The 11,776-nt window shown below is 31.4% G+C and overlaps 1 protein-coding gene across 1 annotated transcript; it reads left to right on the top strand.

The window, feature by feature from the left end:
* The first annotated feature begins 2,366 nt into the window (after positions 1 to 2,366).
* Positions 2,367 to 9,648, top strand: LOC134695326 (cytochrome c oxidase subunit 5B, mitochondrial-like). Its single transcript, XM_063556553.1, has 4 exons — positions 2,367 to 2,536; positions 6,496 to 6,602; positions 7,144 to 7,249; positions 9,365 to 9,648. The coding sequence occupies exons 1-4, from the start codon at positions 2,422 to 2,424 to the stop codon at positions 9,475 to 9,477; spliced, it is 441 nt and encodes a 146-aa protein (XP_063412623.1). The 5' UTR covers positions 2,367 to 2,421; the 3' UTR covers positions 9,478 to 9,648.
* The last annotated feature ends 2,128 nt before the right edge of the window (positions 9,649 to 11,776 follow it).

Raw genomic sequence — 11,776 nt, 5'->3', positions numbered from 1 at the left:
TGCCTCAAATCTAAAAGATCTTTTACCATAACTGGAGGTTCTAGGTCTAGGTACCTCAGCAGTGTTTACATACCTGAAATTATATGAATTGTTTTTTATTACAACTAAATCTTGAATAAATAAAGGACATTTTTTATTAATTATTTTAAAGGTCTCCAAGGCAATTGAGCGCATTCTACGAGTTTTTAATGATGGAAGGTTCGAAATCTGTAGGAGTGTTTCGTATGAGCTCAGATGGTCTTCATAAATAAATCGAAGCGCTCGTTCTTGTATTTTTTTCTATTTTTCTGGTATTTTGTTCCCCACAGAAATGCCAAGTCAAAGGGCAGTAACTGAAATTAGACATAATAAAAGAGTAGTAAGTTGTAAGCTTACTCAGTTTGTTTAGATGTTTCCCAATTCTTTTCAAAACATTTAATTGCCTTGCAGCCTTTTTACAAATATTTGAAATGTGTAAATTAAAGTTTAATTTAAAATCAATTGTAACTCCAAGAAGTTTCACCTCATCCTCACATGCTATAGAAATACCATTCAAGTCAAACACAATCTTTTTATCATGTGTTTTTTTGCCAAGAGAGATAGCTTGAAATTTCTCTGGGTTGGCCTGCATTTTATTGGAAGAAAATCACTGTATTAAATGATTGCTGTCTTCCTCAAGAGCAGAAATTACATCTTGTAAGGAATTTCCAGACTTTGACAAAGTATTGTCATCAGCATAGTTATATAAAGAACATTTTTTTACAAAAAAGAACAAATCGTTAATAAAAATATTAAATAGGATGGGTCCAAGGATAGAGCCTTGCGGTACCCCTTTAAATATGTCAAGCATACCACTTAAATTTTGGTTTACTTTCACACATTGTTTTCTTTTTGTTAAATAACTATATAACATATCTAGTGAGGATTTGGATAGACCATAAGCTTTTAGTTTCAGTAGCAGTAAGTCATGGGGTAGACAGTCAAATGCTTTGGACAAGTCCATAAGGATAGCTGCAAGGTATTTATTTTGATCTAAGGCTAATTTCCAATCTTCAATCACTCTTAATAAAGTTGACTGACATCCAAAACCAGATCTAAAAGCTGCCAAAAATGGACTGAAGATTTTATCAAAGTACTGTACTAATTGTACTTCTATGGCATTTTCAAAAATTTTTGAAATAGCCGGTAATACACTTACCGGTCTATAATTTCCTTTTTCTAAAACACTATTCTTTTTGTGAATAGGTGCAACTTGAGCTTCCTTAAGACGGTCAGGGAAGGTCGATGATGATAATGACAAATTAACAATATCAGTAAGGGGTTTTACAATAGCAGGTTTAGCAAAATGCAGTAATTTAGGTGAGATGCCATCTATACCAGTGGCTTTTTTAACATTAATTTTACGTATACGTTTCTCAACAAAGTCTTGATCAATAGGGGAAAAGGTAAAATTGTTTTGATCAAGATCAGGAATATTATCTTTAATGGCCAAAATACTCGGGTGATCATCATTAACCTTTATTTGACTGCTTCCTATATTCTTTGCAACATTTACAAAATAATCATTAAATATCTCACACACCTCCTCCTGTTTTGTAATTAAAACATTATTTTCAGAGAGGACAGTTTCCTTTTGGTGTACATTTCCCTTATTTGTAAGAAAAGGTTTCACTGTTGGCCAGAAATCTTCGACTTCGGGCCTCCAGCACACCTCTCTACAAAATATTGGTTAATGGATTTATTTTTTAGTTTTGTAACATAGTTGCGTTGCCGCCTATATGTCTCCCAGTTCTTACTACCACTGAATTTTTGAAATTTATTATACAACATTTTTTTCTTATAAATGGCACTTTTAAGCTCTGCATTCATATATGGTACTTGATTAGGAAAAATTTTCCTTTCCTTAAAAGGTGCGTGTTTGTCAGCTACCTCAATGAAACTTTTGCTAAAATTATCATATGCTGTATTTACATTATCAAATTCAGATATATCAAAATGCTGATTTTCTAAATCATTTAAAAAATTTGAAGCATCAAAATTCTTAAAGCTTCTGCATATCTTCTTTTTTGGTAAAATTTTAGGTAAATCACAATTTAACTGCACAGATATAAAGTTGTGCACATCACTAATTCCAGTGCCAAAATTACATATCTTTTTAAAATGAATAAATGATTAAAAGTACCGGTTGTAGTATCTGCGCAAACTGTGCCCTACCTGAGACCAAGGATTTGTAACTATACAAATCCTTGCTGAGACTACTATAACTCCAGAATATTTAGTCTGTTTTTAACTTTTGTATATAGGATCTTTAAGTTGATTTATATACATGACTAGAATTGGTGACGAATATAGCTAACGGGCCGAGTTAACTAAACAAATAAATATAAATCTCGCATCACGCGAGATCATTTGAGTGCGAGATTTTTATGACCTTCTGAAAATATGGCCTCTCCGCTCTGCAGAGTGGGATACAACGTGCTTAAAAGGGCTTTCTTACCTTTAGCAAGGCCATTGTCAACCACAGCATGTCGTAGGGATAATGAACTCGGTCACTGGAGTATGCAATTTTCATATTTTAACCCTCAAATCACATACGATGCTGTTGTTATAGCAAACATCCCTTGTAGGAAAATTCTATTTGTCATACAATCACCAAATACTACAACCGGTACTTTTAATCATCGAACCATACATTGGTGAAGCAACCGGACGGGTTCTGTTCAATCTTCAGACGGTTCGGGTAAATCGGAGGATATTTATATACATCATATATTTTGACAGGAATCGTTGTCATTGCCAATATTTTTTTCAACTTTCAAGGTGAAAACAAGACCTTAAATATGAAGACAATAACAAGAAATATTTACATGTAATGAATGAACTGCATATAAACAGGTTGGGGAAAACCCTCCAAATGGGGTTTCAACTATTCCCCAAACAAATGAGTACCATACTTTAACCTATAATGGTTTACTTTTTAAATTGTTATTTGGATGGAGAGTTGTCTCATTGGCACAAACACCACATCTTCCTATATCTATCTAACCAATCCGTTATAATTTGAGTAATAGTACTAAAAGTCCGGATTATTTGATAATGATAGAGCATATTCTTAAATAATATGAGACAGCTTTACCAGTGAAAGGGGACGAAGTTTGAATTAATTTTTTGTAACTTCAAAATTTGGTAAAAAAGCAGTCTCACTAATTAGCGACAAGAAACTATTTAGCGACAAGAAAACATTTTTTTAATTAAAATTAATTATTGCAATAAATATTGAAAGAATATGCAAAAGAAGATAATTTTAGCGACAAGAAAGTTAAAATTGAAAGAAAAAAAGGAAACATTATTTACATAATATTTTATCATCTATTATGTATAACAGCCAGTATTACGTTTAATTATTGTATTATGAGATTACTTTTCCTTGTATTTTAGAACATATTATTTATCTTATAATTTGTTTTTTAAAACTATTTTCGTGCAATATATATTAAGCTCACAAAATGAATTATTTGTGCATCATTGTCCTGAAAATATTGACAAATTTTGGTTGAAGACAGGGTTTCTAGACAAATATTAAATGACAAAGCATGATTATTAAAGAAAGAATCTCTTTCTTCCCGGTTACAAATGTTTCATTTCTTCGTCTATCTAATAGTATATAATAAAACATTTTAATAAGACATATCTGCTTGTATATTTAAAAAAAACATTACATACAAATTTCTTAAATTCTAATAAAAAAAAATGTTTTCTTGTTGCTAAATAGTCTTCTTGTCGCTTGTTGTCGCTAAAATAATTCTTGTTGACGCTTGTTGTCGCTAATTAGTGAGACCCTAAAAAAGTAATGGCAATTTTGGTTCTGTTGTTAGGGATTTTACTTGTAATTTACGTAAGGGGTCATGTTCAATGTAATCAAAGAAATGCGATCATCAGGTAACATTTATTCATTTTAAAGACGAAGAATTATGTATTATCATGTTCCTTAATAGGAATACCCATAGTCTCTTGACAATGAGACCGAAAGAAGGAAGTAGATTTCTTCATTCTGCGCAAAAGGGGGAATAAAAAAAGCTAACGATTTTGAATTCATTTATAGTACTAAGAAAATTTCCTGATTTAAAAAATAGAATAAATTGATTTTCTAAGTACTGTAAATTAATTGAAGACTTTGTTCCCTTGTTAAAATCATCACTAATTTATAGAAATGTAACAACTACTATCAAGAACAATATGTTTGTTATAAGTTTTTAAAAAGTTTGTAGCCTTGAAAATTGTCAATTTTTCAAAGGGTTCACAGGTGTGACTTCTCAGTAAGAAAGGTCTATTTATTGTTGTAAAATTTACTGCATTTTTTAGGAATAAGATTAAGTGCCATTTTAGAAAAAAAAGACAATCAAGAAAACGAGGGATACATGTAGGTCATTTTCTTGAATCTTGTCTAGATCTTTCACCAGAAAAAAACATCCATTTGGCACTCTTTATAATGTCATCCACCCAGTGATTTTGCTAGTGCTCATCACTTTCGTAACTTTCGAAACGATTCCGCTTTGACGAAAGTTTTTCAAATCAATTTCTTCACTTAAATTTTGAAAGTAAAAAAAAAATGTTTATTAAAATACTATAATTCTAACTGTCTTTATGTTTTTGACAAGTTTGTGACCCCCAGGCAATTAACATTTGCAACTGGTGGCACAAGTTGTGATAACAACATATCCGTGTATCGCCATCTGATGGGTCACTAATCTGTTAAAGAATTAAACCTCATAATTAATTTCCCAAGGAAGATCAGTCAGTCGGCATTTCTTCAATAAGGAGATCTTACAGTTTCGTCATTTGGTCAAAATTGTTTCCCGCTGGACAGTTTGCATTTGAATTTCAATATATTTTCAAGGGAACACAATTTGAAGTTAGTTTGTTGTATATTTGTAATTTTTGAACACATTTTCTCTTCAAAAACCTTTTGACAAATTCCATTTAAAATATAGAACTTTATTAAAAATTCAAGAGTCAAACAAGTGCTGTGCATGCCTGTACTGTGTGCTAGGTATGTGTGCAAGTATTCCCTGGACTATTTTTAGACAGCAACAATGCAAAATACAAAATAATTTAGTATGAATTAAATGAAAGAGACAAATATATATTTACTTTTCTACATTGGTTAGAGGTATAGGGGGAGGGTTGAGATCTCTCAAACATGTTTAACCCCGCGCATTTTTGCGCCTGTCCCAAGTCAGGAGCCTCTGGCCTTTGTTAGTCTTGTATTATTTTAATTTTAGTTTCTTGTGTACAATTTGGAAATTAGTATGGCGTTCATTATCACTGGACTAGTATATATTTGTTTAGGGGCCAGCTGAAGGACGCCTCCAGGTGCGGGAATATCTCGCTTCATTGAAGACCTGTTGGTGACCTTCTGCTGTTGTTTTTTATTTGGTCGGGTTGTTGTCTCTTTGACACATTCCCCATTTCCATTCTCAATTTTATCTCTTACTACAGGAATTTAAAAAGAAAAAAATATAATTTCCTGATGAATCCGGACTCAGTTTGAATTTATTATCCACGTGTAGCTTCCCGATTTTATTTCATTTTAAAACCGAAAGTAGAAAACTTGATCTATTTTTGATTTGTTTACAACCTTCTTACAATAAAGTTACATTAATCATCATTGTTCCAAAAAGGATTTAATTCATTTCCAACTATAGATTTAGACACGCAGCTGTTTAACAAATGCTACTACAATTATTCATATCCAATACACATATTTATATTTCCTCCACATTTAGGATATACAACACTACATTTCAATCTTCATTTTTGCACTGTAACAGTCATTACAGTATTCCAGTAACATTTTATTATTACTGGCAATTTTTTGTTTATTTGTACATGTTAGTGATTTTTTTTTATCTCAAATTCTTTGATCATACATTTGTACTTGTTGTCCAGGGCAATTGTCTCTTTATAGAATACTCTCAGTTGAGAGGAAGATGGCTCTTAAATTTGGAATCATTAATGGAAGTTTTGTTATGTACAGTTCTTTAAACTACTAGAACATTGAGAAATGTATTTCATGTTTTTATAACGACATCAGAACTTAAGATCTTTTGAATCATATTGTTTAATGTCAATAATCATCGGTATTCTCAATTGTAACCATAATTAGTCAAATTTTATTTCAATCTTGACAGTGTTTTTCATGTGTCATATGAATTTTATTTAAAAAATACATTTGTGTTATGTTATTATTTTTTTACTCAGCAGGAACTGATAAGGGCTGTTCCAGGAAATACTATGTCCTCCCCAGGGAAGGCATTTTTTTAAAAATATTATGTGGGTGGTTGTATTTGAAATACCAAAATGCAAAGGGAGTGCTGTTCTAATTAAATTTTATTTTTGTGGGTGGTGGGGGTTAAAAAAAAATAGTATTTTCTGGAACAGCCCTAAGATAATGAAGTCCAATGTACTGTTGAATGATGTTATCATAATGCACATTTTGTTAATTTTCTCTTTCAGGCAAAAAGGAAAAAAAGATTCCAGATACAATATCAGTAGATGATAGTATAAAAATTGTTGAAGGAGCAGAAAAATTTGACCTTATTGGTAGTGCTGCAGGGATTGATGTAAGTAAATGATATCTAAAATGCTCAGAACAGAAACAAATTTAATGTATGGTGAAGTATGATTTCTGCTAGAATGTCTGAAATCATTACTTAATTAGTTTTACAAACATGATAAATTTTAAAATGTGCATGTTCAGCAGGGGAATCATAATCACAGAGAGGAGTGACTTCTCCTTTTTAACCGAAATTAATTGTCTGTTCAGGCGTGTTCAATGCATGAAAATTTTGACCAAAGGCATTAAAAGATATATTTCTATTTAAGGTTACGGTTCTTACCCTAAGTAATTTTATTTCTGTCAAAAAGTGGAAGAATTACTGAACTTGTGTCAAAATCAAAAGTTTGAGTTGCAAAACAAAATTTATTAACAATGATGTACATGTATGAACAAAACAAATTGTTTTTGAAGATTTTCAATTGTCTGATTGGAATTCCAATTTCCATGCTAGCAATATTTAAAATACAGAACTGGTTTTAGTTGCTTAAGCATTTTCAATTTTTCTAATTTGTGCAAAATTATATAATTGAATTTAATGATTACAGGATCCATTTGAGCCAGCCATGATGGAACAGGCTTTAGAACTGGGAACATTTGCTTGTCCAAATTTAGTCCCATCTACAGATGAATGGCGAATAGTTGGATGTTTATGTAAGTATCATATATATGTCCTTTTTGAACTACCAGGGTGAACTTTTGCCATCACTTTGTGTCCATCTTTCTTTTAACTTTTTACATTTTAATCTTTTCGTTTGAAACCATTGAACTCAACATTATTTGTAATTTAGGTCTGAATAATCAACATGAGTGCCAGGTCAATTATGTGTTCTGATTGGTTGAAATTTAAAAAATCTTTTGTTTTTATTTAGGGGCATTATGTTTTCTGGTCCGTTTGTCCTTCAGTCTGTCACGCTTCAGATTAAAGTTTTGGGTCGAGGAAGTTTTTGATGAAGTTGAAGTCCAATCAACTTGAAGCTTAGTACTCATGTTCCCTATGATATGATTTTTTCTAATTTTATTGCCAAATTATTAAATTTACCCCATTTTCATGGTCCACTGAACTAAGAAAATTATAGTATGGATAGGGGACACATTCTTGTTTTGTATGTTATAGCCTGTTATCTTGAAAACTATAATAGATATAGATGAAATGTAAACACCAAAAATTTTCACATGGACAATTTGACAAATCAACAAAGAAGTTAGATATTACAAAACCAAAAAAAAACATAGAAAAAATAATCCAATTAAAATCAATAGGTTTTCCATCTAAAAAGAGAATTTATTCATGAATTATATTCTAGTCTAATGATGTTGGCTTATGGCTCTTGTTGAAGATGCACATATATACATGTATGGGTGAGTTTTAAAACAGACTTCATCTTTTTAATGTTATCATCTCAATTGGGATGTAAAATGGAGATGTCTGTGTGTCACACATTTTATCTCCTGAATAATGATATGTACTGTTTGATAATTTTTAGCCCCTTACCAATGAAGTTGAATATTTTTTTATGAAGTTTTTGCCATGACAAGTTATAGATCAAGTTAGTATTTTGTTCAAAACCAATGAATTTTTAACTTGTAAGGAACTATTTATTGCAATGTAATACTTTCAGAATACTTGTTTAATTGATGTAATAACAATTTACTATCGTTTTTACCTATTGATTATTATTACAATTCAGTAATTACATTTTGAATTTCTGCAATACATATCTGAATAAAAGAAACTACAGTTCCCAAACTTTTATAAAAAATATTATACATGTATATGTAACCATAGATACAAATAGATTTTTATGCCACACCTACGATAGTTTTCTTTTATGCCCCCACCTTGGATAGTAGAGGGGCTTTGTTATTTCTGGTCTGTCTGTCCATCCGTCCTTCTGTCCCGCTTCATAGATGCCAACCATTATAATTTTTCCGATTTTGCGGCCTAGTCCGGTATTTAGAAAAAGCCAATGTAATGCTTCCGGTTTATCTGGAGTTATCTACCTATTGTTTGGTAACTAATTGACTTCCGAAGAGGCAAACTTGCATTTTATAAAGCAGCTTTCCCCTTTCTTTACTTCTCCTCAATTGACAAAATGAAAATGCACAAGCCGAGAAGGTCGAAACAATTAGTGAATGGAATACATACTACAGATAACATGTTCAAGAAACCTGTCAGTGCACATCACTTTGCAACCACTCGTCAGTAATTTTTTAGGTAAATGCATGTTCTTGAATGAATACTGAACACTTTTCAAACAGAAAATTTGATAGATTACTACTGATTGTGTCAAAAGGGGGTTGGCATCTATGCCGCTTCAGGTTAAAATTTTTGGTCAAGGTAGTTTTTGATGAAGTTGAAGTCAAATAAACTTGAAACTTAGTTTGCATATGCTTATATTGACCAATAAATTGTTTGAATCATACAGATTTGTATATGCAACAGGATGACTATTAAAAAAACTTAATCTTTATGTACCAGTTACATGTAGCTGATTAATTTCGACCAACTACTCCATTTGAATCTCCATTTTATTATATACTAGATAAATATAAGTAAGGCAAAATGATTTGATTCATCTTTTTCAATTTATAGAAAACTGTTGAAATTAGTAATACATTAGTACAGGTAGTAACATTTTACAAAATTGTTTGCAAAAGTTTAAATAAAGATTTCATGAATACTTTTTTTCAGAGTCACATCAAGATTAAGCTTTTTCTTGATCCACGACAAAGTTTTTGTTTTACCATTTATGTTTTTCTCTTCAGGTGATGAAGATGCTGTAGAAATTAAGTACACAATTCTTAACAAAGGAGAAAAGAAGCAGTGTGATTGTGGAAAATGGTTTCAATTAGTTCCTGTGGAATTGCAAGACATGTGATGATGAATATTGACTTAGACATTTATTTTACATGCATTTGATATCCAATTTAATAAAACAGCAGGAAGACTATTTTAATTGAAATATGAAAAGAAGTTGAAAAATTGTAATAATTAAAAGATGGTTGACTAGAAAAATGTTATTTGTGTGAGTAAAGAAATGACTGTGTTATGTTATTTTACTTTAAATTGGGGGTATCTATATCAGGCAATAGTCAATTCTTAGTTCAAATAAAGTGTCTTGATAGGGTGGTATGTCATTCAGTTTCTACAAACTGTCAGTTAGTAAACCTACTAGCATGTTATAATTCTGGCTCAGTGAATTTGTCCAATGCAAAGCAGGGCCATTACTATGTTGTCATCTTGACATGCATGTTGTAATTGCCACTGGGTTTAGTCATCATTCCAACAGAGGTGTATAACGTAATTAGATGTAAAAACATTGGTATTTCTGGCTCAATAAAAGATAAAATGTTCACACTTAGGCAATGCATGAGTATAATTAAGTGCAAATAGGGAATAAATCTCTTGAAAATATTATTTTATTAATCTTGTCTAGCATTGAGTATATAAAATTCTCTGTTATTCATAATTTAGTTGTGTTTATACCACTATAGTACGTCACAGCTGGTTTCACACAAAGAAGGGTATACAAAACTATTCCTTTGAAATTTACAGTTGAACCTTTCATTGAATCAAGGACTTATATAGAAGGATTCGAATCTCATAATTTTTGGAAAATATGTAGAGAATCGTTGGATTTGAACATATCTTCTATACATTTTTAAATTGTTTATATTTAATCTTATACCTTATTGATAACCCTGAAAATTCTTCTGTACATGTAAAAAACATTAAGACTTCAGACAAAATAAATTTCATCAAAATCAATCAAGAACTTTTCAAGTTTTTAGCTGAACAGTTGAACTACGTTTTATTGTGTTTTCACCCAGAATGTAGAATAATGCCCCAAAAATAATTACCCTCCTTTCTTAAATAATTCAAATTACATGAAGGACATGAACATTATTATCCAAATTAACTCTATCAATGTAGGAATCATTTAAGTTTAAGAAAATCTTTATTTCATTAAAATCCATCAACAACTTATAAAGTTTTAAGGTGTACAGTCTGGGTTCTCCAATGATTCTCTACATATTTTTTTTATAGCAACAAGGATTGTTAAGAAGTTACCTATCCCTCTATATACATCCCTGATTGAATGAACAAACTTCAAAAGAGTCAAAAACATATATCTTCAAGGAATGAAATTGAGAATTGAAATGGGGAATGTGCCAAAGAGACAACAACCCAACCATAGAGCAGGTCACCAACAGGTCTTCAATGCAACGAGAAATTCCTGCACCGGGAGGTGTCCTTCAGCTGGCCTCTAAACAAATACATGTATATACTAGTTCAGTGATAATGAACGCCATACTAAACTCCAAATTGTACACACAAAACTAAAAAGAAAACAACATTCTTTTTAGCTTGCAATTCCCAATGGCATCATTTGGCATCTGTTGTTGTCATCCATTTACTTTTACAAAAGTTTTCTCTGAAACTACTTGTTCAAATTTAACCAAACTTGGACACAATCATTATTAAGGTATCTTGTTAAAAAAAGGTGTTCCGTGACCCCACCTGCCAACCAACATGGCTGACATTTAAATAGAAAGTATGGGTAAAATGCAGTTTTTAGCATACCAAATTTTCAGACAAATCAGACAACCTGTTGTTGGGGTTGCTGCCCCTGAATTGGTAATTTTTAAGTAAAATTTTGTAGTTTTTGGTTTAGATCTTGAACATTACTATGGTTTGCAGTCACAATAACTGGTCTGCCACATTACTAGATGGTCACAATCACTGGTTTTCCACAGCTACTGGACTTCCAATCACTTGTCTTCAGCAATGAACGGATGGTCAAAATCACTAGTCTTCCATTATTACTGGACTCACAATCACTTATCTTCAAGAATTACCGGATGGACACAATCACTGGTCTTCTATAATTACAGGACTGACTGTCTCTAATAATTACTGGACTTTTACAATCATTTGTCTTCTACAATAACTAGACTGTCACAATCACTGCTCCTTTATAATTACTACTAGACTGTCACAATAACTTGTCTTCAATAATTACTGGACTGTCACAATCTCTTGTCTTCTTTAATAATTGAACTGTCCAAATAACTAGTCTTCTTTAATTACTGGACTGTCACAATCACTTTTCTTCCATATTAACTTAATTGTCACAATCACTGGGCTTCCATAACTACAATCACTGGTCTTCCACA

The sequence above is a fragment of the Mytilus trossulus genome, chromosome 1 (genome assembly GCF_036588685.1).
Source record: "Mytilus trossulus isolate FHL-02 chromosome 1, PNRI_Mtr1.1.1.hap1, whole genome shotgun sequence".
NCBI classification, from domain to species: domain Eukaryota; kingdom Metazoa; phylum Mollusca; class Bivalvia; order Mytilida; family Mytilidae; genus Mytilus; species Mytilus trossulus.
The sequence above is the reverse complement of the archived record's forward strand: the minus strand, read 5'-3'. Positions and strand labels throughout refer to the sequence as shown.

What these genes read in the sequence shown, in the direction of transcription:
- LOC134695326 (XM_063556553.1), top strand. Translation starts at nt 2,422, where the DNA reads ATGGCCTCTCCGCTCTGCAGAGTGGGATACAACGTGCTTAAAAGGGCT. An exon ending in TAATGAACTCGGTCACTGGA is followed by an intron (nt 2,537 to 6,495) that starts GTATGCAATTTT and finishes TTTCTCTTTCAG; the next exon opens with GCAAAAAGGAAAAAAAGATT. An exon ending in GCGAATAGTTGGATGTTTAT is followed by an intron (nt 7,250 to 9,364) that starts GTAAGTATCATA and finishes TTTTCTCTTCAG; the next exon opens with GTGATGAAGATGCTGTAGAA.